This window comes from Maylandia zebra, linkage group LG7 (genome assembly GCF_041146795.1).
Source record: "Maylandia zebra isolate NMK-2024a linkage group LG7, Mzebra_GT3a, whole genome shotgun sequence".
In the NCBI taxonomy this organism is placed as follows: domain Eukaryota; kingdom Metazoa; phylum Chordata; class Actinopteri; order Cichliformes; family Cichlidae; genus Maylandia; species Maylandia zebra.
This window is the reverse complement of record NC_135173.1, coordinates 7,571,019-7,598,797: the sequence shown is the minus strand read 5'-3', so window position 1 is coordinate 7,598,797 and position 27,779 is coordinate 7,571,019. Positions and strand designations below refer to the sequence as shown.

Sequence of the window (27,779 nt, the reverse complement as noted above, 5' to 3'; positions counted from 1 at the left end):
AAACTGGTGGAACTAAATCTTCACCACCACGTCTATACAAGCAGAAAGGGGAGTGAGTGGGTCAGCGCTCAGAGCACAGAAATTTAGCTGGCTTCAAACACACCATTTATTTTCAGGATAAAACACAGTCAGAACCCCAAATACAAGCTAAAATCCCCGTATACAAAAAAATAGTGTTTACAACCCGCTAAAAACCCTGCCGGCAGGAATGATTAAACGCTAAAAACACAAAGCTAAATGAATGTTTTTCCCGATACTAAAACCTCCCCCCCAGGGTCCTAATTCTCCCAGTCCAGCAACACACGGGCAAATTCTCCTGAGCTGAAAGAGACAGGAGAGGAACTCCTCTTCCGGGATGGGGACTCTCGCCAGCAGAAGACCAGGGAGGAGGCTCCTATCTCCACCTGACTGTGCGCAATCGTGCAGTCCAGCCACTCTCCACCTCCGCGCACGGCCTCCCTCGTAGCTCCGCCCTGAAACAACAGACACGGGCCAGCAACGTTGTCGGTGCAGCCGCTGTTACCCTTCTCCGGCAAAGCTACTCCTAGCGCCCAACAGTGGGAAAGCGATACTCACAGATGCAGGCAGAGGCGTACCCCTGCCCTACTGTGGATTTCACGCGTCGCCTCCCACGGTCGCTATTCTGTCCGTCGGGACTGGATCGCCGGGTTATGCTGGCCGATCACCGAATGTCTCGTGGCGCCCCACAGTCAGGCCGGAGGTCCTTCTTCTCATATGCTGGCTTGCACACGTTTTGTTTTCCAGCTCTTCACTTTTCGTGTGTCTCGCTTCTCTTGTCTTTGCGCTCACTATCTTCCTTAAGTCAGTTTGGTGGCTGATAGGCCACCTCGGGGAACGCCCCCACCTCACAGGTGCCTACAATTGTCCGCTTAATCCACAGTGGAATAAAAAAAGCATATTGTTCAATCGACACTAAACACACACTATAAATATGGAGATAAAATCATGCAATAGGAATATCAATAAACAAACATGCAATATCACTATTACAATAAAATCATGCAAATAAAATCGACACCCTGTACCAACACAGTCTGATCCAGAACAAAATATAAAAACACAATTTTCCACTGTGTGACATACACACAGACACAAACATGCGTTCCCACCCTCATGCACACATGATGCCCCTCCCTCCCTCCAAAAATACCACGTTACATATAATATACATATAATAATGTACAACACATTATGGAGTATGCTTCTGCTGTGAGGTCCTGCCTCCATGTACTTATGCAGTTAATCGCTAGACGGGTATTTTTATAAATAAAATTACATTAGGGAAATTTTCCTATATTTTTGACCTGGGGGTAGAATTGCTTGTGAACTAGAAAGGGAAAGTGCTGATGAACTTGCAAATTAAAAGTATGATGCATCTAAGGTAACCCTTTTCCATTTGTATTTAAGAAGAAAATTTGTTCCACTGTGCGATGGCCGAACCTGTTCCTTTTCATGGAAATAATTTCTCCTGCCTCAAGGAAAATCCCTTCACATGGCACAGAGGAGGCTGGAGTGCAGAGAAACTGGTAGAGATGCAGTTATACAGTCTACCTGGGCCCCACAAACTATCAGATAAAGAGAATAAATAAATTAAATTGCTGCACATTTTGCAGACTAGCAGTTTAAGAAACATTTTAAAACATAAAATATATATTTTTATAACATTAAATGTAAAGAGTCAAATAGAAGTCTTTCTAAAGTCATTTAATGATATTTATATTATGAAAAGCAGATTTTTGACATTTTAAGTTTGTCCCATTGTCAGATAAAATAAACACGCACAAAACAAAAGCAAACAACAAGAACACAAAGCTGGAAAACCCACCCGATTGACCAAAATCAACTCAAAATTCTCCCACACAACAGAACCTCCTCTATTCCTCGCTGGCTCCAAATTTCTCAATATAAATATCAGTGGTTCGCTATTTGTCACCATCAAAACACTCCACAAACCCCGCGAATGGTTCACCTGCTTATAAACCATTGAATCAGATACCGAAGCAGTTAGGTTCTAAATGAAGCTTCAGACGTCACTGATCACGTGACTCTGGCCAAACGAATCAAGCTTCAACACAGTGCTTCTGAAGCAGTGTGTTGATTTTTTTGACACACGCACCGGTGTTCTGACAAAACCTTGTCAAAACAACCGTAGCGTAAATTTAGGGTCTTGTCTATCAATCCGTGCTACCTTATCAGAATATGCTATCTTACGTGGTTAATGGCTCTGTCGTATAGGTAGGACTTTCAGATGGCCAAATCACACTTCAAAACTTTGAGTTATTTCGCTTGGACATTAATAACATGCTCCCATCTAATGTTGACAAAGAATACAAAGACACATGGACGAGAAAAGACAGCTGTTTTTATTTGAAGTTGTTATGTGTTTTCCTTACATTTTTGGCATTTCTATTCTTGGTTGCACTCTATATTTTGCACATTCAAAATGTGCCCATCTTTGGCAAGATTCACGCTGCACCTGGAAAGGAGTTTGGTGAATACTATTAGTCAACATTTTAATCGTTTTTAATCGTTAGCGTTAGCTTCAAGCGGGCCATCACTACCAGACAGGTTAAAGTTATTGAGAAATTTAAAGCAGGCTTACTGATGGGTAGCTGAGGCCTCGTGAAGCGTTTCAGCACATTCCCCAAACTGTGTCGATACTGTGTGGACACAGTGTTGCTGTTTTGCTCCATACTGACTCCTGCTGGACCTTAAATATCATTGCAGGCAACTTACTTGAGACTCACAACAGACACTGATTCAATGACCTAGTCATACTTGTATACACTGTAAGGTATTGTACTTCCCATGGAATCATTTTATATCTTTTATATTGCAAATATTGTAGACATCTTTAAAATATATTGTGAATAACATTAAGTGAAAATTAAAATGAAAGTATTGTGAATATAATATTACCCATATAAATGTAAGTGACTCAGTTTATTATACATTTTTATTCAGAAAAATAAGTTTATCCAATGTTTTTGCATTCAGTCTATTGTGTTTTTTTGACACCATTTCCCCAGCTTTGGAAAACTCACAGGCACAGATGAAGCTGGGGTACACAAACTGTAAAGCCAGGTGGAAAAGGTTCTGATAAGATGTCTTCCTATTCCCCCAGTACGTTAAAGGATCCTCTGAACTTGGAATGTTTCTCTCCACAATACTAAGGGGTTGACAGTCCTTTATAATAAAACTCAGGACTTCCTGGTCCAGAACAGTCTTCTTAGATGTTTGATTTCAAAATAATAAAACACATATTAATAAAAAAATATGATGATAAAGTTGTTCAGTGTCTATATAGGCCGACCTGTGTTCATTCTTGGTGTGTTTGTCTCCTCATTTTCATGTTTGGCTCTGTAATGCCTAAACACTGAGGAGGTGCTTTTTATTGTGTAAGAAATGCAGAACAGATGCAACATTTAACCTGCATCAAATGAAATAAATAATTTATACTGCAGGTCATATTGCTGTTTTTCCTGTTCTGATAGATTACACTGAAACAAAGACAGACAAACTGTTATCTTATTTCCAGTTAAAAGATCAAAATGATCCCACACAGCAGAAACTTTTCTTTTTCTTTCAGGCTCCATTTTGTTATAATATGATTGTATTTTTATATATATATATATATATATATATTTTTTTTTTTTATCTTTGCGAGAGTAATCTAGTTTTTTTGGTGGCGACTCATTCTGTTGGTAGATGCGGATGCTAAACACAGCTTGGCGATGAGTGATACAGCAGCTGTATCGATCACGTGGCTTTTTCTTAAAGCAACACACGCACTGATACAGGTTCCACTCTGTGAGCTTGATACATGCGCCGGTACGTCAGTGTTGCTGGACCCATCACTACTGAGGCTACAAAAATATTTCCCAAGCCTTGAACATCCCACGGAGCACTGTTCAAGCGATTATTCAGAAATGGAAGGAGTATGGCACAACTGTAACCTACCAAGACAAGGCCGTCCACCTAAACTCACAGGCCGAACAAGGAGAGCACTGATCAGAAATGCAGCAAGAGGCCCGTGGTGACTCTGGACGAGCTGCAGAGATCTACAGCTCAGGTGGGGGAATCTGTCCATAGGACAACTATTAGTCGTGCACTGCACAAAGTCGGAAGAGTGGCAAGAAGAAAGCCATTGTTAACAGAAAACCATAAGAAGTCCCGTTGCAGTTTGCCACAAGCCATGTGGGGGACACAGCAAACATGTGGAAGAAGGTGCTCTGGTCAGATGAGACCAAAATGGAACTTTTTGGCCAAAATGCAAAACACTGTGTGTGGCGGGAAACTAACACTGCACATCACTCTGAACACACCATCCCCACTGTCAAATATGGTGGTGGCAGCATCGTGCTCTGGGGGTGCTTCTCTTCAGCAGGGACAGGGAAGCTGGTCAGAGTTGATGGGAAGATGGATGGAGCCAAATACAGGGCAATCTTGGAAGAAAACCTCTTGGAGTCTGCAAAAGACTTGAGACTGGGGCAGAGGTTCACCTTCCAGCAGGACAATGACCCTAAACATAAAGCCAGGGCAACAATGGAATGGTTTAAAACAAAACATATCCATGTGTTAGAATGGCCCAGTCAAAGTCCAGATCTAAATCCAATCGAGAATCTGTGGCAAGATTGCTGTTCACAAACGCTGTCCATGCAGCTGTTTTGCAAAGAAGAATGGGAGAGAATTTCAGTCTCTACACAGCAAATCCAGCATGTCCAAATTAACACTGTCGGATTTGATTTCAACACTATTAAAGTGTCTATATGGGTCCACACCAGAGAGTGTTAATTTAACTCTTTTTGAAGAGTTGGTACGTTAACTCTGATTTAGTGTTAAACACCAAATCTGTCTGGAGTTGATTGTGGCGTGGGTGTGGTCCTTGGCCAGCTGCAGAGGAGGGGTGACGCAGTGAGCTCCCGGGGCGGCGCAGGGGCGGGGTGAACAGGTGTGCTGGGATCTGACAGTGATTGTGTCTCTTTATATGTTGGCAGTGACAGACGGAGACGGAGGTGACAGCAGAGAAAGAGAGCGCGGGAGTATATGTGTCCACGTACAACCCCGAGTTTAATAAAAAGTTCTGCATTGTCAAAGTCGCTCCGGCTGGTATTTCTTGGGTCCACCGTTACACTGGTGCCGAAACCCTGGCGTGATGTCCGGTCCCCTGCCGGCTCCCCCTGCTCCCCCGGCGGCGGCGCCGCCCGCCCCGCCGCCCGCCCAGCCGCTGCAGATCTTGGGCCAGATGATGGTGGACATGGCGGCGATGGCGGCTCGTCAGGCGGCCACGCAGGACCAACAGTTGGCGTTGCTTCGCCTGCAATCGGAGCAGCAGACCGCGGCTCTGGGGCAGCTGCTGGGGAATGCGGCCGCGCCGGCTCCTGCCCCTCCGCTGTCGGTGACGTTGCACCGGATGCGGGATGGGGAGGACCCGCTGGTTTTCATCGAGGCTTTCCAGGCCACGGCGGTGGCCTGTCGTTGGCCGGAGGAGGAGTGGGCCGCCCCGCTGCTGCCGCTTCTGTCGGGTGAGGCGCAGACGGCGGCGCTGAGCCTGCCTCCCGGCTCGCGGGGGGTGTTCGAGGACGTGTGCCGGGCGGTGCTGGATCGTTTGGGGCTCTCCCCAGAGGATTACCGCCGTCAGTTCCGGGCCAGCAGGATGTCGGGGGGGGAGCGGCCGTTTGCCTGGGCTCGGCAGCTGGAGGATGCGGCAGCAAGGTGGCTGCGACCGGGCCCCTCGGCTGGGGAGACGCGGATGCTGAACATGGTCGTCCTCGAGCAGTTCGTGGGAGGCCTGCCTGAGGCGACGGCTCGTTGGGTTCGCTGCCACCGCCCGGCGGATTTGATGGCGGCGGTGACGCTGGCAGAGGACCATCTGGCGGCCGACCCGGTACCGGGCCGTGAGGAGCCGCGGCGGGGCGCCCGTGTTCCGCCGCCCAGGCCACCGGCGGCGGCGTCGCAGAGGAGAGGCGGCGGCCCTGCGGGAACGGAGCAGGCAGCAGGGTGGAGCCCCAGGAACCCGTTCCGGCCGCTGCTTCCCGTCGGAACCCCGGCGGCCGCCGAGGTTGCCCCGGAGCCACGGGGAGCCGCACAGACGCCGGGGCCGGACTGTTGGAAGTGTGGGCGGCCGGGGCACCTGCGCCGAGACTGTCCGCTCATGGAGGTGGGGCAGGTGTTCCGCGTTGCCGGCGCTCCAGCGCCCGCCCCCGGTCCAGGAGTGACGTACCGCGTGCCGGTAAGGTGTCAAGGGGGTATTCGCCATGCTTTGGTGGACACGGGCTGCACGCAGACTCTGGTCCACCAAAGTTTGGTTCGCCCCGGGGCATTGTTGGAGGCTGACTGGGTGGAGGTTAAATGTGTGCACGGGGATATTCACAAGTACCCAGTAGTGTCACTGTTGCTGAAATTCAGGGGCAAAACGCATAGAGTGAAGGCGGCGGTTAGCCCGCGCCTGTCGCATCCCCTTATTTTGGGTACAAATTGGCCGGGGTTCCACAGCTTACTGGGGCAGTACGCGGGGATGCGATCGCGGTCTGTAAATTCGTGTGACGTTTGCGCGGCGCTCGGCGGTGACGCGGGGTCGACCGACGCTGACTCTGGGGGGGAGGAGGAGGCGGGGACTTCCACGGAAGCCCCGCCGCCTCCCGTTGTGTACCCCACGGAAGATTTTCCACTAGAGCAGTCTCGGGACGACACCCTACGCTCAGCCTATGACCAAGTGATGGATATTGATGGTCGCTCGGTGCGCCCCGACGCTGCGCGAACGTACCCTCATTTCCAATTGCGGAACGATCGGCTTTATAGAGTGAGCCGTGACACTCACACTAATGAAATCCGCACACAGTTATTGGTGCCGCAAAGCCGCCGGGAAATGATTTTCCAGGCGGCTCATTCGAACCCCATGGCAGGGCACTTGGGTGGCGAGAAAACTCTGGAGCGCATAATGGCCCGATTCTATTGGCCGGGCATTTGGGCCGACGTGCGCCGCTGGTGTGCGTCGTGCCCCGAATGCCAGCTGGTTAACCAGCCGGCCGTGCCAAAGGCGCCGTTGCGCCCATTACCGCTGATGGAGATCCCGTTTGAGCGTATTGGCATGGATCTCATCGGGCCATTGCACCGGAGTGCACGCGGCTATCGCTTTGTGCTGGTCCTGGTGGACTACGCAACGCGGTACCCGGAAGCAGTGCCGCTACGCACCATTTCAGCGAAGAGCGTGGCGCAGGCACTGTTTCAGGTCATCTCCCGAGTCGGTATTCCGAAAGAAATACTGACTGACCAGGGCACGTCGTTCATGTCGCGCACATTGCGGGAACTGTACGAATTACTGGGTATTAAATCTATTCGGACCAGCGTCTACCACCCCCAGACTGATGGGTTGGTGGAGAGGCTGAATAAGACTTTAAAATCCATGATTCGTAAGTTCATTCGCGAGGATGAACGCAATTGGGATCGCTGGTTAGACCCTCTGTTGTTTGCAGTGCGGGAGGTGCCCCAGGCCTCCACGGGATTTTCTCCCTTCGAGCTGTTATACGGCAGGAAGCCGCGGGGGGTGCTCGACCTGATTAAGGAAAACTGGGAGGAAGGTCCGAGCCCTGCGAAAAGTGAAATTCAGTACGTGCTGGACCTGCGAGCAAAGCTGCACACACTGGGGAGGCTCTCATGGGAGAATTTGCTCCAGGCCCAGCAGCGGCAGCGACGCCTGTATGACAGAGGGGCTAGACTCAGGCAATTTTCACCGGGAGATAAGGTGCTTGTGTTGCTTCCTTCTTCCAGCTCTAAATTACTCGCCAAGTGGCAAGGACCCTTCGTGGTCACACAGCGAGTGGGGGACGTTGATTATGAGGTGGTACGGTCGGACAGGGGCGGGGCCACGCAGATTTACCACCTCAACCTCCTCAAAGCCTGGAGGGAGGCGGAGACCGCTTCTCTAGTGAGCTTGGTAAGAGGGAGAGATGAGTTGGGGCCGGAGGCGCCAAAGTCTAGCATCCCCGCCTCCCTCCATTGCAGTGACCATCTCACACAGGCCCAGAGGGCGGATGTTGCTGCATTGCAACAGCGCTTTGCCGACGTGTTCTCCCCCTTGCCCGGCCGTACTTCTCTCATAGAGCACCATTTTGAGACGCGGCCTGGCGTGACGGTGCGTTCACAGGCTGCCGGAACATAGAAGGCAAATTGTTTTCCGGGAATTGAAGGAAATGCTGAGGCTGGGGGTAATAGAAGAATCACACAGTGCTTGGTGTAGCCCCATCGTCCTTGTAGTAAAGAAGGATGGGTCTATACGGTTCTGTGTCGATTATCGCAGAGTGAATGAGGTGTCACGTTTTGATGCTTATCCCATGCCCCGGGTCGACGAGCTCCTGGACCGGTTGGGCACCGCTCGCTTTTTTACGACTCTGGATTTGACCAAGGGCTACTGGCAGATTCCCTTGTCTACAGAGTCCCGGGAAAAGACGGCCTTCTCCACTCCGTATGGGTTGTACCAATTCGTGACGCTTCCGTTCGGCTTGTTCGGCGCCCCTGCCACTTTTCAGCGCCTCATGGACCGGGTGCTGCGGCCCCACGCTGCCTATGCTGCCGCCTACCTAGACGACGTCATCATTTACAGTGACACGTGGGCGGGGCATGTGCGGTGTGTGGTCGCGGTGCTGGAGTCCCTGAGGCAGGCGGGGCTCACGGCCAACCCGAAGAAGTGTGCGGTTGGACGGAGGGAGGTACAGTATTTGGGGTACCACTTGGGGAGCGGGCAGGTGCGACCTCAAGTGGAGAAGACGGCGGCGATTGCATCCTGCCCGCGTCCCAAGACGAAAAAAGAGGTGAGACGGTTTCTGGGGCTGGCCGGCTATTACCGGCGGTTCGTCCCAGGGTTCGCGGACCTGACCAGCCCCCTGACTGATCTCACCCGCAAGGGTGCCCCAGATCTGGTCCAGTGGACGGAGCGGTGCCAGGCGGCATTTGTGCAGGTGAAACGGGCTCTCTGTGGAGAGCCGCTGCTGTTCACACCTAACTTCTCCCTCCCTTTTTGTCTGCAGACTGACGCCTCGAGCAGAGGGCTGGGGGCCGTTTTGTCCCAGCAGGTGGGGGGAGTTGACCGGCCGGTCGCTTACATCAGCCGGAAGCTCACGGACCGCGAGTCACGGTACAGCACCGTGGAGAAGGAGTGCCTGGCAATCCGGTGGGCGGTCGACTCCCTTCGCTACTACCTCCTGGGCCGCCCGTTCACCCTCTGCTCGGACCACGCCCCGCTGCAGTGGCTCCACCGCATGAAGGATGCCAACGCCCGGATCACTCGGTGGTATCTGGCCATGCAGCCCTTTAAGTTCAAGGTGATCCATAGGCCGGGCGCGCAGATGGTCGTGGCCGACTTCCTCTCTCGCTCGCGGGGGGGGGGGGAGTAGGTTCGGCCGGATGGGCCCCGGCCTCAGTCGGGCGGTGGGGATGTGTGGCGTGGGTGTGGTCCTTGGCCAGCTGCAGAGGAGGGGTGACGCAGTGAGCTCCCGGGGCGGCGCAGGGGCGGGGTGAACAGGTGTGCTGGGATCTGACAGTGATTGTGTCTCTTTATATGTTGGCAGTGACAGACGGAGACGGAGGTGACAGCAGAGAAAGAGAGCGCGGGAGTATATGTGTCCACGTACAACCCCGAGTTTAATAAAAAGTTCTGCATTGTCAAAGTCGCTCCGGCTGGTATTTCTTGGGTCCACCGTTACATTGATAATTTAACACTTGGTGTTAAGAGTTTATATATTAACTCTCAAAGAGTATTTTAGTTTAACTACGTAAGAGTTATCTTCTAATTAATTCTAAAAAGTGGGAATTTTACTGTTCTGAACTTCTACACAGCAAATTCAAAAGTGTTAAATGTTTTGGTGTTAATAGTCTTCTTGCAAAAGTAGAGTTAATTTTACTCTAAGTAGAGTCACATTCTTTTAATGTAACTCTGAGGTGTAAAATGATAGTAGTTAAAATAGAGTGTTAAAAATGAGTGTTTCTATGTCAAATCTGGAGGTTACAATGGAAACATTAACTCTTGACCTCTTAACTCTGAACTCCTACAGGGGCTATGACACCAACAGAGTAAATTCACAGACTCCAATCAAAGCTGAAGTGAAGCCGTTTCAGAACATTTTGCATGGCAAACAACTCAAATATGTAGAGAAAAATGTTCTGAAACGGCTTCACTTCAGCTTCGATTGGAGCCTATGGTTCTGGGGGCGGAGTCTGAATTTACAGGGCTTTGGAGCGTGATGTCACGGGGGTGGGCGTGGAAAGGATTTTGGCCCGATCCGCCATTTTGGGGGTCTAAGTGAAAAAGGAGCGAAAGCATAGCCATGGTTCGTTCTTGCTGTGTGGTCGGCTGCAATATTCGATCGCACGACCGGCACGGGAATAAGCTTGAAAAGGGTTTATCTTTTCATTCTTTCCCAACCTGGAAGCAACATGAGCAGCTCGTGTATCGATGTTACCAAACGAAGGCGTCCAGGCTGGATAGCAGCTGTGAGACGAGCTGACGTGCAGTTATCTTCCATCTCCAGATATCTGTTGGTGCTCCAGACATTTTCATTCCGGTAAGTTCTAAATATGTTCATATCACTCTTTATAGCCTATTAGTTTCATTTTTGATGCACTCTGAGGTCATAGCAAATTAGAACAAACATCCTACTGAGTGCAGAACTACCTTCTATTTATAGAGTTGCTAATTATTTGGCATTATTGCAGCAAACTATACAGTCTATACAGTCCATTCTCTATTGAGCTGCTTTTAAGCATCTTGTAATCGTCGTTCCAACACAGTGTGTTTGATTTGATTCGTAGACCCCGAAAATGGTGCCGCGCTCCCACAATGTATTGCGGCGTGACGTCAACTCCAAAGCTCTACTCTGTTGGTGTCATAGCTCCTCTAGGAGTTCAGAGTTAAGAGGTCAAGAGTTAATGTTTCCATTGTAACCTCCAGATTTGACATAGAAACACTCATTTTTAACACTCGATTTTAACTACTATCATTTTACACCTCAGAGTTACATTAAAAGAATGTGACTCTACTTAGAGTAAAATTAACTCTACTTTTGCAAGAAGACTATCCATCCATCCATTCGCTTCCGCTTATCCTTTTCAGGGTCGCGGGGGGAACTGGAGCCCATCCCAGCTGTCATAGGGCGAGAGGCAGGGTACACCCTGGACAGGTCGCCAGTCTGTCGCAGGGCCAACACACAAGCACAGACAACCATTCGCACTCACATTCATTCGCACATTCACACCTAGTGACAATTTGGATTATCCAATTAACCTATCCCCACAAGCTGCATGTCTTTGGACGGTGGGAGGAAGCCGGAGTACCCGGAGGGAACCCACGCAAACACACATGCAAACTCCACACAGAAAGACCCCGGCCTGATGTTGGAATTGAACTCAGGACCTTCTTGCTGTGCGGCAACAGTGCTAACCACCATGCCACCATGCTGCCCCAACACCAAAACATTTAACACTTTTGAATTTGCTGTGTAGATGTGCAAAACTGGTAGAGACAAACCCTAAAAGACTGGCAGCTGTAATTGCAGCAAAATTTGGTTCTACAAAGTATTGACTTGAAGTATCAGGGGGCTGAATCATTATGCACACCCCACTTTTCAATTATTTATTTGTAAAAAATATTTGGAATCATGTATGATTTTCGTTCCACTTCTCACGTGTACACCACTTTGTGTTGGTCTTCCATGCTGAATTCCAATAAAATTGATTCATGTTTGTGGCTGTAATGGGACAAATATATAAAAAAACACCCAGCACGCCCATGCGGGCGGTTTTATCCTTCAAGCTCGGGTCCTCTACCAGAGGCCTGGGAGCTTGAGGGTCCTGCGCAGTATCTTAGCTGTTCCCAGGACTGCGCTCTTCTGGACAGAGATCTCCGATGTTGTTCCCGGGATCTGCTGGAGCCACTCGCCTAGCTTGGGAGTCACCGCACCTAGTGCTCCGATTACCACGGGGACCACCGTTACCTTCACCCTCCACATCCTCTCGAGCTCTTCTCTGAGCCCTTGGTATTTCTCCAGCTTCTCGTGTTCCTTCTTCCTGATATTGCTGTCATTCGGAACTGCTACATCGATCACTACGGCCGTCTTCTTCTGTTTGTCTACCACCACTATGTCCGGTTGGTTAGCCACCACCATTTTGTCCGTCTGTATCTGGAAGTCCCACAGGATCTTAGCTCGGTCATTCTCCACCACCCTTGGGGGCATCTCCCATTTTGACCTCGGGACTTCCAGGTTATACTCGGCACAGATGTTCCTGTACACTATGCCGGCCACTTGGTTATGGCGTTCCATGTATGCCTTGCCTGCTAGCATCTTGCACCCTGCTGTTATGTGCTGGATTGTCTCTGGGGCATCTTTACACAGCCTGCACCTGGGGTCTTGCCTGGGGTGATAGACCCCAGCCTCTATGGATCTTGTGCTCAGAGCTTGTTCTTGTGCTGCCATGATTAGTGCCTCTGTGCTGTCTTTCAGTCCAGCTTTGTCCAGCCACTGGTAGGATTTCTGGATATCAGCCACCTCCTCTATCTGCCGGTGGTACATACCGTGCAAGGGCCTGTCCTTCCATGATGGTTCCTCGTCTCCCTCCTCTTTCTTGGGTTTCTGCTGCCTGAGGTATTCACTGAGCACTCGGTCAGTTGGGGCCATCTTCCCAATGTATTCTTGGATGTTCGTTGTCTCATCCTGGACTGTGGTGCTGACACTCACCAGTCCCCGGCCCCCTTCCTTCCGCTTAGCGTACAGCCTCAGGGTGCTGGACTTGGGGTGAAACCCTCCATGCATGGTAAGGAGCTTTCTTGTCTTTATGTCAGTGGCTTCTATCTCCTCCTTTGGCCAGCCTATTACCCCAGCAGGGTACCTGATCACGGGCAGGGCGTACGTGTTGATGGCCCGGATCTTGTTCTTACCATTCAGCTGACTCCTCAGGACTTGCCTGACTCTCTGCAGGTACTTGGTGGTTGCAGCTTTTCTAGCGGCCTCTTCATGGTTCCCATTCGCCTGCGGGATCCCCAGGTACTTGTAACTGTCCTCTATGTCTGCAATGTTGCCTTCTGGTAGTTCAATCCCCTCAGTTCTGACTACCTTCCCTCTCTTTGATACCATCCGACTACACTTCTCCAGTCCGAACGACATTCCAATGTCATTGCTGTATAGCCTGGTAGTGTGGATCAGTGAATCGATGTCTCGTTCACTCTTGGCATACAGCTTGATGTCATCCATGTACAGGAGGTGGCTGACAACTGCTCCGTTCCGTAGTCGGTATCCGTAGCCAGTCTTGTTAATGATCTCACTGAAGGGGTTCAGGCCTATGCAGAACAGCAGTGGGGACAGAGCATCTCCCTGGTAGATCCCGCACTTGATGGTGACTTGTGCTATGGGCTTGGAGTTGGCCTCTAGTGTTGTACGCCACATCCCCATTGAGTTCCTGATGAAGGTTCTTAGGGTCCCATTGATCTTGTACAATTCTAGGCATTCCAGTATCCAGCTGTGGGGCATTGAGTCATAGGCCTTCTTGTAATCAATCCAGGCAGTGCACAGGTTGGTCAGTCTGGTCTTGCAGTCTCGGCTGATTGTTCTGTCTACCAGTAGCTGGTGTTTTGCGCCTCTGGTATTCTTGCCAATTCCTTTCTGTGTCCCGCTCATGTATTGACCCATGTGCCTGTTCATCTTAGCCGATATGATGCCTGACAGGAGCTTCCATGTAGTACTGAGGCAGGTTATTGGTCGGTAGTTGGAGGGGACCGGTCCCTTCTTGGGGTCCTTGGGGATCAGGACCGTCCGGCCTTCAGTTAGCCATTCCGGGTGTCTCTCGTTAACTAGCAGCTGGTTCATTTGTGCTGCCAGACGCTCGTGGAGTGCAGTCAGCTTCTTCAGCCAGTAGGCGTGAACCATGTCGGGCCCTGGTGCTGTCCAACTCTTCATACTGGAGACCCTTTCTTGGATATCTGCCACTGTGATGGTTACTGGACCCTGTTCAGGGAGGTCGCTGTGGTCTGCCCTCAGATCCTCTAGCCACTGAGCATTGCCGTTATGGGTTGCATCCTTCTCCCATATGCTCTTCCAGTATTGCTCCGTCTCCAGCCTTGGTGGTGCTGTTCTCTTATTGTTCCCTTGCCACTGAGAGTACACCTTTGCTGGTTCTGTGGAGAACAGCTGGTTTATTCTCCTGCCTTCTATCTCTCTGGTGTACCTCCTCAAGCGGCTGGCCAAGGCTGTGAGTCTTTGCTTGGCAGTTTCCAAGGCCTCAGGTATGGATAGCTTGCTGTATTTCTTAGGCACCTTATTTGTCGCACGTTTCTGCAACTCCGTTAGTTGGCTAACCTCCCTCCGTGCTACTTTGATCTTGCCCTCTAGCCTCCTTCTCCATGGAGGGTACTGCCCCTTGTGGCTGTTCAACTTGTAGCCAAGCATCTCACTGATCACTGCTGCCGTATTGTAGATCAGCTTGTTAGTGTCGGTAATCGTGGTTGTAGGTATTGCCCGTAGTGCTGCATTAACATCATCTAGCAGACCTTCTGAGGGTACTTCACGTAATCTTGGTAACCTGCTACGGGGGATCCAGGTTTCAAGCTTGGCCATGATCCTATTTTTCAGGTCAGTTCCTCTCGCACTCAACGATCCTTCTCCTATCGCACTTGGGGCTATGTACCCAATCTCGGGTGGGGGTGATGATATCTCCCCCCTGACCTGGCGTCCTGACTCCTCCTTGCCATAGCATTTGTGTTGTACCTCGTCAATCTCTAGCTGTGAGAGCAGTCCCTTCTTTCGAATGTTGGAACACTGAGCTACTAGTTGTTTCGCCGTCATTGTGGATGTTGGGTATCGAAGAATCCATAGGTCCCTCATCCTATTCATGTAGCCCCTTCCGCCGGGGTTACTTGCGTAGTAGCATTCCAACAACGCCCTGTTTTCGTCCCTTGCCCACCGATGCCTTCTTGTTCCAGTAGCCCACTTTTTGTCAGGGTGCCCTGGTTCCTCAACACCTGACGCGGACCTTGTTGATCTGGGCGACGTCCGAGCCGGCATGCCTTCATATTTATCTGTATATATATATATATATATATATATATATATATATATAAACACCATTGTTTTTCTTGTGACAATACCAATAAGTTTGATGTGTCACATGGCCCTCTTCCTATTGAAAAAACAAAAGTTGTATCCAAGATGGCCGACTTCTAAATGGCCACCATGGTCACCACCCATCTTGAGGAGTTTGCCCCCTCACATATACAGTGGGGCAAAAAAGTATTTAGTCAGCCACCGATTGTGCAAGTTCCCCCACCTAAAATGATGACAGAGGTCAGTAATTTGCACCAGAGGTACACTTCAACTGTGAGAGACAGAATGTGAAAAAAAAATCCATGAATCCACATGGTAGGATTTGTAAAGAATTTATTCGTAAATCAGGGTGGAAAATAAGTATTTGGTCAATAACAAAAATACAACTCAATACTTTGTAACATAACCGTTGTTGGCAATAACAGAGGTCAAACGTTTACTATAGGTCTTTACCAGGTTTGCACACACAGTAGCTGGTATTTTGGCCCATTCCTCCATGCAGATCTTCTCGAGAGCAGTGATGTTTTGGGGCTGTTGCCGAGCAACACGGACTTTCAACTCCCGCCACAGATTTTCTATGGGGTTGAGGTCTGGAGACTGGCTAGGCCACTCCAGGACTTTCAAATGCTTCTTACGGAGCCACTCCTTTGTTGCCCGGGCAGTGTGTTTTGGATCATTGTCATGTTGGAAGACCCAGCCTCGTTTCATCTTCAAAGTTCTCACTGATGGAAGGAGGTTTTGGCTCAAAATCTCACAATACATGGCCCCATTCATTCTGTCCTTAACACGGATCAGTCGTCCTGTCCCCTTGGCAGAAAAACAGCCCCATAGCATGATGTTTCCACCCCCATGCTTCACAGTAGGTATGGTGTTCTTGGGATGCAACTCAGTATTCTTCGTCCTCCAAACACGACGAGTTGAGTTTATACCAAAAAGTTCTACTTTGGTTTCATCTGACCACATGACATTCTCCCAATCCTCTGCTGTATCATCCATGTGCTCTCTGGCAAACTTCAGACTTCAGACATGCACTGGCTTCAGCAGCAGAACACGTCTGGCACTGCGGGATTTGATTCCCTGCCGTTGTAGTGTGTTACTGATGGTGACCTTTGTTACTTTGGTCCCAGCTCTCTGCAGGTCATTCACCAGGTCCCCCCGTGTGGTTCTGGGATCTTTGCTCACCGTTCTCATGACCATTTTGACCCCACGGGATGAGATCTTGCGTGGAGCCCCAGATCGTGGGAGATTATCAGTGATCTTGTATGTCTTCTATTTTCTGATGATTGCTCCCATAGTTGATTTTTTCACACCAAGCTGCTTGCCTATTGTAGATTCACTCTTCCTAGTCTGGTGCAGGTCTACAATACTTTTCCTGGTGTCCTTCGAAAGCTCTTTGGTCTTGGCCATGGCGGAGTTTGGAGTCTGACTGTTTGAGGCTGTGGACAGGTGTCTTTTATACAGATGATGAGTTCAAACAGATGCCATTCATACAGGTAACGAGTGGGGGGACAGAAAAGCGTCTTACAGAAGACGTTACAGGTCTGTGAGAGCCAGAGATTTTCCATGTTTGAGGTGACCAAATACTTATTTTCCACCCTGATTTACGAATAAATTCTTTACAAATCCTACCATGTGAATTCATGGATTTTTTTTTCACATAACAAGTAATGAGAATATATTTCCACAATTTTAGGATTTTACCAGTCTGTTTCTTTGAAACAATTCAAAGTTCAAAAAAAGAGAAGCACTGAAAAAAAAGGACATGCAGTGTTAAGTGACAAGTAGCTAACCTTTTCTCCAAGAAAATCAAAAAACTTAGTTTCTCACTCACTGCATTTGAACCACTAGAAAGCTGGTGCTCAGAGGAAGAGGGCGGGCTTTACTTGGTGTCAGTGACAGAAATGAAAAAAAGCTCAAATGAGTGAGAAGGACGATGAAGGAAACATCTGTGCTGTGTCTGCTCTGTAAGTAGAATCTCTGTGTTTGTTTGAATTCTTGTACTTTGACTGTCTGCTCTCCTGATAACTGATGATGGAGGAGAAGACATGAAAAACAAATCAGGCTGAATTCAAGTTCAAAACACCACGAGGACCAACTGCAGGTCTGAACTGACTCTTTATCTTTGCTCAGGAGTTGAGGAAACACAGCAGGCAGTGAAAAGATCAAATCATTCACTCATTATATCAACACAGCTTGAAAGTCAACACATGACTTTATGGAATTATTTAAAAGTAGTGCTTACTCCGTGTATACACAAAGCTTAGTCACTGTGCATAATAATTACTGAGTGTTGATTTTTCATAAAAAACGGGGTAGAGGAGAATCAAAAAGACAAAACTGTCTCAATACTTTTATGTCAGTAACAAAGTTCCTCCAGAAAATTTAAATTTTAGATGTTTTGATATTTGGTAATGAACAGAGTATATCTAATAATGCAAGTGTCACAGAGCTGCAGTGGTTAGTGTCTGTATGTTTTCCCCCACAGTCCAAAGACACGTTTAGTTAACTGGTAATTCTGAACTGGTGTGAATGTCAGTCCGTCTGTGTTACACTGTAATTACCTGTAGTCATGTTAAAACAGCTGAGATAGATTCCTAAATTTTAAAAATTGGTTAAGAAAATGGATGGATTGATTCTACCAAATGTCTTTTAGCTTCAGGCACTTTTTATTTAGTATTTTGTCAGAGAGAGACGAGTTTGTGTGTTTGTCAGCTGTTTGTGTGGAGTTGTTCGTTATGTTCACCTCAAATCAACCTGAGTGTCATTTCTCTTTAGTTCTGATCTCACTGCTGAGCTGCACAACAAACCAAGGTCAGTAACCTTCTTCTGTCACAGTTTAAACCTGAGAAATGCTCACTGATATGACCTGATTGGGGTCATGTTACAGAATTAAGTAAAACATGCTTGTGTCAGACAAAAGCAACCAAGCAACAATTGTTTTTGTTTTTTTTTTTCATTTTAACCCTCACAGCTCGTCTGACTGTGAGTCCCAGCAGCTCTCAGTTCTTTAAAGGAGACTTTGTGTCTCTGAACTGTGAGGAGGACGACAGCTCTGCTGGATGGACTCTGAGGAGAAAGACAAGCAGACAACAGAGGAGTCAGTGTAGAGATGGGTGGGGAGAAGTAAATGGTTCTACATGTAAGCTCAGTATAACAGCACCTCATGACAGTGGAGTTTACTGGTGTGAGTCCAGAGAGGGTCCCATCAGTAACATGGTTAACCTGACAGTCACTGGTAAGCTGAGTGTGTGGAGTTAGTGTTGATGAAGCTGTGTGTAAATGGATGAAATGCTGTAGTTTGTCTCTGTGTTGAGGTGGATCAGTGATCCTGCAGAGTCCTGTCCTCCCTGTGATGGAGGGAGATGACGTCACTCTGCTCTGTAAAACAAAGACCACTCCCTCCAACCTCCCAGCTGCTTTCTATAAAGATGGCTCCCTCATTGGGAATGAGTCTGCAGGTAACATGACCATCCAGCATGTTTCCAGGTCTGATGAAGGCCTCTACAAGTGTGACATCAGCGGTCATGGAGAGTCTCCATCCAGCTGGATCACTGTCACAGGTGACACACTCACCTGTCTGTGTTTCTGCAGCTTTCAACATTCACAATGTGACGACAACTTAATGACTGTGTTTGCTTTATTTTAGGGGAACAAACCACCACACCTCCACCTACATCCACCTCTCGTCCTGATTCCACCTCCATCGCTGTTCCTCCATCACTCTCTCCTCTTGATCTCTCTGTGCTTTCATTTGTTGGATCAGTCTGTGTTGTGGTCCTACTGGTGTTACTGGTTCTGCTGGTGAGACGATGTGTTCACAGGAAACCTGAAGGTGAGACTCAGACTTCCTGATCTTTCATGTCTGAGCCAAAGATTCATAATGGCAAATGTTTAAAAGTGAAGTATAAGCACATAGTGAGTGTAAAAGTTGACTGACACAGATACACTTAGTGCATTACGGTAATCTAGTTTTTCAGCATCACTTTGAGACAGACATGAGAGAAAGCAAGTAGTTGAATATGGACACTGAAGGATATAATCTGGTCAAAAATAACTACAAGGTTTCTCACAGTGTTCCTGGAGGCAAAGTTAATGACATTAAGAGTACGTATCTGGTGAAATACCACATTTGTGACATTGGTTTTGGGTCAAATCTCTGTTTAGATATTTAATTCGTATTATTGATCAGCTTGGACCATTTCAGTAGATCAAGAGGAAAGTGAAGAAGAAGATGACCTCATCACTCATGTCATCATCAAGATATCAGCTCATCGAGAACAACCTGTCAAAGAAAGACGAGGTAGTATTTTTATTTTTTTTCTTTATGGTGGGTTAGAATTAGAATAGAATTCAACTTTATTGTCATTGCACAGGTACAGGGCAACGAAATGCAGTTTGCATCCATCCAGAAGTGCTTTAGTGATATAGATATATTACAATATATATTAGCAATAGTATAGATATGTAAGTATATTACAGAAATGGGTCTATTATGGTATGTTATAATGTACACGGTATGAAGTATGTTGTGAATATTCTATAACTAAGTATGTACAGGCTGTAGTGAGTACAAGCTATGTACAGGCTATGAACAGGATATAAATATGAAAAACTATACAGAATATGAAATAAATAACTTTACAGAAATCTGAGATATACAGCTATACAGAAATGGGAACTATGCAAATTGTAAACAGTTGTAGGATTAAAGATTATTGAATGTAGAGAATGATTATTTACACAGAGCTATACAGTAGTGCAGTTAAGATAAGTGAGGGTGTAGATAGTTTCTACAGAGGCTATATAAAGTGCTAGTGGTTGTGAGTGGTGGTTCAGTCCATGTTATTATTGTGTGTTTGGGGGTACAGTTGTCCATTGTGTGTGTGTGTGTGTGTGTGGGTAGGTGGTTGTGGGTGTGTGTAAGTTCAGTCCATGTGTTAACGTGGGTCAGATGTCAGGAGGCAGAGTTCAGGAGTCTGACAGCTGTGGGGAAGAAGCTGTTCCGGTACCTGGTGGTCTTAGTCCGGAGGCTCCTGTGGCGCCTCCCAGAGGGCAGGAGGGTGAAGAGTCCATGTGATGGGTGACTGGGGTCTTTGATGATTTTCCCAGCCCTTTTCAGACACCGCTTCCTGTAGATGTCTTTTATGGCAGGAAGTGGTGCTCCGGCGATGCGCTTGGCAGTTTTCACGACCCTCTGCAACGCCTTCCGGTACGAGGCAGAGCAGTTCCCGTACCAGACTGTTATACAGTTGGTCAGGATGCTCTCGATGGTGCAACGACAGAAGTTCACCAGGATGTCTGAGGACAGGTGGTTCTTCCTCAGAGTCGTCCAGGTGAGATCCTCAGAGATGTGGACTCCCAGGAACTTGAAGCTGCTCACACGCTCCACAGCCGTCCCCTTAATGTGGATGGGTGGATGTGGGTCAGCATTCCTCCTGTAGTCCACGATGAGCTCCTTGGTCTTCTCGGTGTTAAGCAGCAGGTTGTTTGTGTCGCACCACTCAGCCAGACGATCCACCTCCTCCCTGTAGGCGGCCTCATCGTTGTCACTGATGAGGCCAATCACCGTGGTGTCATCTGCAAACTTAATGATGGTGTTGGAACCATCAGCAGGTCTGCAGTTGTGGGTGAAGAGGGAGTAGAGGAAAGGGCTCATCACACAGCCTTGTGGTTCATTGTGATGGTAGATGAGCAGTGGTTATCCAGCCTGACATGTTGGGGGCGGTTGGTCAGGAAGTCCAGTAACCATTTGCAGATGAGGGAACTGATGCCCAGGTCTGTCAGTTTCCTGATGAGTTGTGAGGGGTGGATTGTATTGAATGCTTAACTGAAGTCTATAAACAGCATTCTGGCGTAGGTGTTGTTGTTGTCCAGGTGTGAGAGGACAGAGTGCAGTGCGATGGAGACTGCATCCTCTGTGCTCCTGTTCTGGCGGTATGCGAATTGGTGGGGGTCCAGGGTGGGGGGGGAGACAGGATTTGAAGTGTGCTAGGACCAGCTGCTCTAAGCACTTAGTGATGATGGGGGTGAGTGCTACTGGGCGGTAGTCATTGAGGCAAGATGGGTTGGAGTTTTTGGGTATCGGGACGATGGAGGTGGATTTGAAGCAGGCCGGTACCACAGCGTGGGCCAAGGACAGATTGAATATGTCTGTGAGCACTCCTGCAAGCTCCCCAGAACACGCTCTGAGAACACGCCCGGGGATGCCATCAGGACCTGCAGCCTTGTGGACATTGATCCTGCTCAGCACCGCTCCTACATCGGTGGGGGAGAGAGTCAGAGGTTGGTGGTCTGGCGTCATGTCTGCTTTGGTTGTGGGGTTCCCTCGCTCAAAACGAGCATAAAAGTTGTTGAGCTCGTTGAGGAAGGAGACATCAGAGGATGCGGGGGAGGGTTTGGTGGTCCTGTAGTCTGTAATGGTCTGGAGTCCTTGCCACATGCGTCGGGGGTTGGAGTTGGAGAAGTGTTCTTCTACCTTCTTTTTGTAATGGTGTTTGGCTTTTTTGATGCCCTTCTTTAGATTAGCCCTGGCTGTGCTGTAGGCGTGTGCATCTCCTGACCTAAAGGCGGTGTTGCGGGCCTTCAGGAGGAGACGAACATCCCGGTTCATCCAAGGCTTCTGGTTGGGGTACATGGTGATCCGTTTCTGGGTGGTGACACTGTCTGTGGTTTCGGAGATGTAATCCAGTACAGATGAGGCGTACTGGTCCAGGTCTATGTGGGTGAACATATTCCAGTCTGTGTTTTTAAATCTGTCCTGGAGCACTGCGTCTGTCCCCTCTGGCCACACTTTAATTGTCCTCACAGCAGGTTTCACACGTTGGATGAGTGGTGAATACCTAGGTGTGAGGAACAGGGAGAGATGGTCCGATTGTCCAATGTGGGGGAGGGGTGTGGCTTTGTAGGCTCCAGCCAGGTTGGAATACACATGGTCTAAAGTCTTGTCTCCTCTGGTGTGGCAGGAGACATGTTGGTGGAATCTGGGGAGGACTGTCTTTAAGTTGGTGTGGTTGAAGTCGCCAGCAACAATAAAAGCAGCCTCGGGGTGTTTATTCTGGTGTTTGTTAATGGCTGCAGAAAGTTCTTTCATGGCCAACCTAGCATTAGCGTCGGGGGGGATATACACGGCAGTGAGTATGATTGAAGTGAGTTCTCTGGGGAGATAATAAGGTCTGCATTTGACCATTAAAAACTCCGCATTAGGTGAGCAGTGACTCTCAGTAGTAGTGGAGTTCATGCACCAAGCATTGTTAATATAAATGCACAAACCTCCACCTCTGGTCTTGCCGGAGTCATCTGCTAGCCTGTCGGCTCGGTGTGTGTGGCGTCCTGCTAACTCGATAGCATTGTCCGGGCAGCTGTTGTTCAACCATGTTTCGGTGAAAAACATGACATTTGAGTCCATAATCCGTCTGTTGTTAGTGATGGAGAGCCGTATCGCATCCATTTTGTTTGCCAGAGAACGGACATTGGCGAGGAAAATACTGGGTAAAGGCAGCCGGTGTGGTGTTAGCTTTAGCTTAGCCCGTAGCCCGTAGCCCTCCGCGCCTACCTCGCCCTCCGGCGCCGTCTGCGTGCACTTCCGCCCGGCTGGGGAGAGTGGGCATCCTCCGGTGTTCTGGAGATCTCTGGGATGAGTCGGAAATCGGCGATAAAACTGTTGGAGTTGTGAGTCCAGATGTCCAGAAGCTCTTGTCTGCTGTAGGTCAGCAACGCACAGCAATTCTGGACGAATAATCCGGTTAAAAGTAGATAAAAAACCGCTAAATAGCAGATTCTGGAGAGACACTAAGCCTCGCATTGTTCACGTGCCGCCATCTTGGTTGGGTTGTGGGTCATTGCCCTTCCATGTGAGGTCAAAGATCTGTTTTTAATATTTTTTGGAAGTATATAAATAATCCTGTAAAGACTTTCATAAAGGAAGTATTGAAAACAAATAACGATGATTTAAAAACGTGTAAACAGAGAGACATTTCAAGGAGAATTTCATATAAATCTAAATCTGCAACAAACAGGGTTGCCCCGCCCCAAAAAGAGCCAGTCAGGAGCTGAAACTGGAACACACAAAGAAAGATGTGATGTGAGATGTACTGGATATATCTTATTGTGTCAAAGATGAACTTGGTAGTCTAGATAGCCAGGGATCGGTCGACCAGGGTCTCTGCTCCTGGCCACGCCCCCACAGCTATACCTGACCCCTACAGCTCCTCGTGTGGGTGCCGGGCCGACAAAAGTGTCTCTTTTTTGGGCTATGCCCAGCCAGGCCACATGGACCTCTTTTCATAAGAGTTGTTGAATTGCTCTTTCTCTGGTCCCTCACCCAGGACCAATTTGTTACAACAGACCCTAACAAAGGGACAAAAAGCCTACAACAACATAGCCCCTGGGATCCCTGGGACACCCCTCCACCACAAAAAGGCAACAATTCAAAGAAAATACAGTACTGATACAGTCAGGAGAGGTGGCGGGCCGGGTTGGGTATCTTAGCATCCCCTCAGCTTGCTGCCTTTACATTGGGGTTTTCTGGGGATAGCCCACTGGGTGGAGGCCTGAGCCAGACCCAGGACACGCTGAAGGGATAATATCTCTCGGCTGGCCTTGGGAACGCCTTGGTGTTCCCCGGAGGAGGAACTGGAGGAGGTGGCGAGGGAGAGGGAGTTCTGGGCTTCTCTCCTTAGGCTGCTGCCCCTGCAACCCGGCTCTAGATAAGCAGAAAAAAATGTGGCAGATCAGCAATTTTCTTTAGGGATTATTTAACTTTAACTAATGGCTCAGCCTCAAGTCCAGATGGCAGGTGTGTTGTGACACTCAGAATATTATCAGTGTTGTAACTGAGTAGTAGGAGCTCAGAGCAGCTCTTATTAGTCCCATATGTGTCTGCTGTTTGGTTTTTAGCGCATTTATTGTCACTATTAGACATATAATGAAAAAAAGTTCTTGTTTAATATAATAAAAACTTTTAAACTGTTTCAACGTTCTGCAAACTGTAAAACATCAGCAACTTCCGATTGTTGATTACAGTTCGTCTATAACACATGAACGTTCTCACCGAGGGTTTTACTGGTTTGTCTAACAATAGTGTTCATGTTGTGAGAACGTGTTTGCTTTGTGCTCTGTGGTGAAGAGTGTCAGTCTGCAGTGGAAAAAGATGGCAGCTTTGTGGTCGTCCACCTGCATCTTTCTCAGAAACAGCCTCCAGTTCTTTGTGGTCACTCAGTGTTTCACAGCAGAGGTGTTAAGATGAGGAAAAAAAACTGTACAAAGATGCTGCGGTTTATAAACCAGAACATCGGTGACATGTAGCTCCTCCTGTTCATGATACATCACATTTCTCAGGTTATTGAACCGTGTGAAGAACAGAAAGAAAGTTTACACGTTCTTGTAATTTCTTCACTATATTGGACGATAAACTCTGGGAAGTCACACAAACAGTGTTTGGGGGGACATATTCATCTGGTTACAAATGTGACCCTTGCAATGGCCGGCACTGTCATGGACTCTCGTGATGAAACATTAGAAACAGTAAAAATGTTTTGCTTTGTGTAGCTGCACTGGTGTATTGTTGTAGCTTCAAAGATTTTTTGTTTTCATTTTGCAGAAATGTATTTTGTAGTTGTGATCTACTCAGCAGTGAGAAGTGAAGATGTCAGTTCTGGACATACAACCATCAGAACAAGCAGGCCCAGGTACAGCTGCTCTTTATCTTTGACTTTGCATAGAGACAAGCTAGCTGCTCATCCTGTTTGCATCCATCATGCTAAGATAAGCTGATCAAACCTCATCCTGGATCAAACTCAGAGCTCTGACCCAGTTGAACTGGGACTGTGTGTGTGTGATGCAGAGAGATGGAGGTTGGAGGTCTTGATTGAACTACAAAGCTTGTAATCATGTTTCCTGTTGTTTGAACTGTGTGTGTTTGTGTTCAGACTTTAAACCAGAGCCAGACGTCGTCTACTCTTCACTGAAGTAGCCCACCAGTCCAACCACTGACGTCCAGCTGCTGGTCTCTAACTGGTCCCCCAGCACCTCAGACCAGAGTAAAAATAATACATAAAACACATTTTTATTTGTTTTATGCCATTTTTTGTGTATTTTTTTTGGAATATTTAATATTTTTTCAGGCTAAATGAGTAATGTGCAAAGGGCCTATATCCCGTGTATATTATTTGGTGAAATCATAATTCAGCATGTCTTCAGAAACAAACACAATGTGGTGATAAGTATAACAAAGAAGAGATGGTGCACAAATCTGCATCTGGTTAAAAGGAAAAAACACACAAACATGAAAGAGTTTGCCAGATTTGTGGTAAATGAAATAGCTGGGAGTGGAAATATGGATATTTACAGTCTTGTGCAATAAAGAATATGTGTGTTGTATCACAAGACACAATAAGACCAATGTGTTTCACTGAATCATCTACACAAGCATTTTGTAGAGGGTATAAGTGTTGTGACAGTTGTTCGGCTGGAAACGACTCTGAGGGCCAAATTTCAACTTTGTCAAATATGAGTTTGAAGCTTAATCTCAAAATTGACAATGTTTTTTTTTTCTTAATACTCTCTCATAGCAGCATGACAGTCGTACTAATCTATTAACAACCAATTTGTGCTGCAGCTATTTTAAGAAACGAATCAATGTCCATTTAGGTAAGAGGGATGAGTTTAAATCTCAGTGGGTATAACACTCCAGTGACTTTGCTGGGGGCATCTTAAACTCTGACATCTTGAAGTACAATGTGAACAGTAATCTATGGTGTGGAGGGCAAAATGTTAATTAATTCAGTGTGAAAACACTGCCACCATGTGGTAAAAGTGAAACATTACATAATTATGAAAAGACACATTTGTGGGATCATAAATTATGCATATGTATACGTAATGCACTGAGTATAATGTGACTGATTCTTCACCAGATTTACCTTTTGTTAAATCTGTTGTGAAGAACAGAAGAAGAGCACTGTCAGGACCCCCTGAGTTTCACAGAATTGCAGACTTTACTTTTCACAGAACATTAAAAACACATCATCTGTGGTGATCTTAATGGCTTTTTTACCTAAGAGGATTCAGAAACTAATAGTTAAATATATAAAAGTAAAATAATGCTTTTTCTGATTCCAGTGAGTTGGAATAATTATAATTAGAGGTTACAAATGATCAGATAGCCATCACCTGGAAAGTTTAGTGTTGATTTATAGATTAATGATTTTCAAATACAATCCAAATCTAATTTATTTATATAGCACATTTAAAAAGTGGAAAGTTTCCCCAAAGTGCTGTACAAAAATAAAACAAGATATAAAACAAAAGATAAAACCATTCATATTAAAACACGCACATAAAGGGAAACAAAGCATATCAACTCACACCAGTCTAAACGCTACTGAAAAAAGTTGTGTTTTCAAAAGAGACTTAAAAGCAAGAAGCGAAGATGCCTGTCTAATATTTAAAGGCAACGTATTCCAAAGTTTGGGAGCCACAATTGAAAAAGCTCGTTCTCCTTTAAGTTTCAACCAGTTTTGGGGACAACCGAAAGCAGCAGGTCGGCTGATCTAAGGTCCTTCAAACCTTTAGATCAGTGTTCCAAGAATACTGTGGTTGGTCAACAACATCAAAGGCTGCAGTAAGATCTAAAAGCACAAGAATTACAAAACTTACGCAATCATTTGGCAAGGCAAGTTTATTTGTATAGCACAATTCAACAGCAAGGTGATTCAAAGTGCTTTACAGAGACATTAGAAACAAAAACAAATAAAAAGCATGATTTAAAATTGATTAAAACAAGCAAATAAACTAACTAACTAATTAACAAACAAACAAACAAACAAACAAACAAAACAGTATATAAAATCAAAACAGATAAAATCAGAACAGTAGATAAAATCAGTAGTTAAAATGTTAGTTTTGAAATTTAAGCTTAAAAGTGTGGATTTGGTGCTTTATTCAAATGCAGCTGAGAACAGGTGAGTCTTCAACCTGGATTTAAATAAACTGAGTGTTTCAGCTGATCTGAGGCTTTCTGGGAGTTTGTTCCAGATATAAGGAGCATAAAAGCTGAATGCAGCTTCTCCGTGTCTGGTTCTGACTCTGGGAACTGATAAAAGACCGGATCCAGATGACCTGAGGGATCTGGAAGGTTCATACTGGGTCAGGAGGTCACTGATGTATTTTGGTCCTAAACCATTTGGTAGAATTACGTAATTAAAAGCCCGTAAAAGTGTTGTTTTAGTGGAGTGTAGATGTTTAAAACCAAACCACACACACTGGTGCTATCTTGATTTTTTTCTGTATTTAAATTTTTATTGCTATTTAGTTCAACAATTTCCCCGGTGATCCACCAGGGGGAGCAGCTCATCATTTCCTTAACTAGAAATCAAATGAATGCAGCACCAATCTACACAACAACAACCGTTCTGTTTCAAAACGTTTTGAACTGTGTGGTTTTATTGCTTTCACGAGCTAAGTATCTTGTTAACAGCTAACCAGCTCTGTTTGCTCTACTGACACATGAGGTCACGTCACTGTCAGATGTTTCATGAACACAGAATAAAATCGTAGAAGGAAAGAAGCTTTGTGTGTTTTCATTCTGCTGTACAAACCAACAGCTCATGTGAAACAAAACACACATCTGTACAATAAACAAACACTCACTGCTGAACCAGTTTGACCAGGACA

General features: G+C 47.0%; 2 protein-coding genes and 2 long non-coding RNA genes across 4 annotated transcripts in view; 3 read left to right on the top strand and 1 right to left on the bottom strand.

The window, feature by feature from the left end:
• The window catches only part of LOC143419331 (coxsackievirus and adenovirus receptor homolog), a 92,160-nt gene that overhangs the window by 7,870 nt on the left and 56,511 nt on the right, over nt 1-27,779 (top strand). The gene's annotated exons all lie outside the window — the stretch shown is intronic.
• Nucleotides 1-27,779, bottom strand: part of LOC143419333 (uncharacterized) — an 89,472-nt gene that overhangs the window by 27,833 nt on the left and 33,860 nt on the right. The window lies entirely within an intron of this gene.
• Nucleotides 18,283-18,788, top strand: LOC143419604 (Fc receptor-like A; the record flags this gene model as incomplete). The annotated part of the gene is made up of 3 exons (XM_076887013.1): nt 18,283-18,342; nt 18,422-18,667; nt 18,754-18,788. Coding segments are annotated over exons 1-3 (303 nt in total), but the record flags the coding sequence as incomplete, so codon positions are not given.
• LOC143419626 (uncharacterized) lies at nt 18,806-25,540 on the top strand. Its single transcript, XR_013099637.1, has 4 exons — nt 18,806-18,939; nt 19,312-19,407; nt 24,706-24,793; nt 25,034-25,540. It is a non-coding gene; the product is annotated as an uncharacterized LOC143419626 (long non-coding RNA).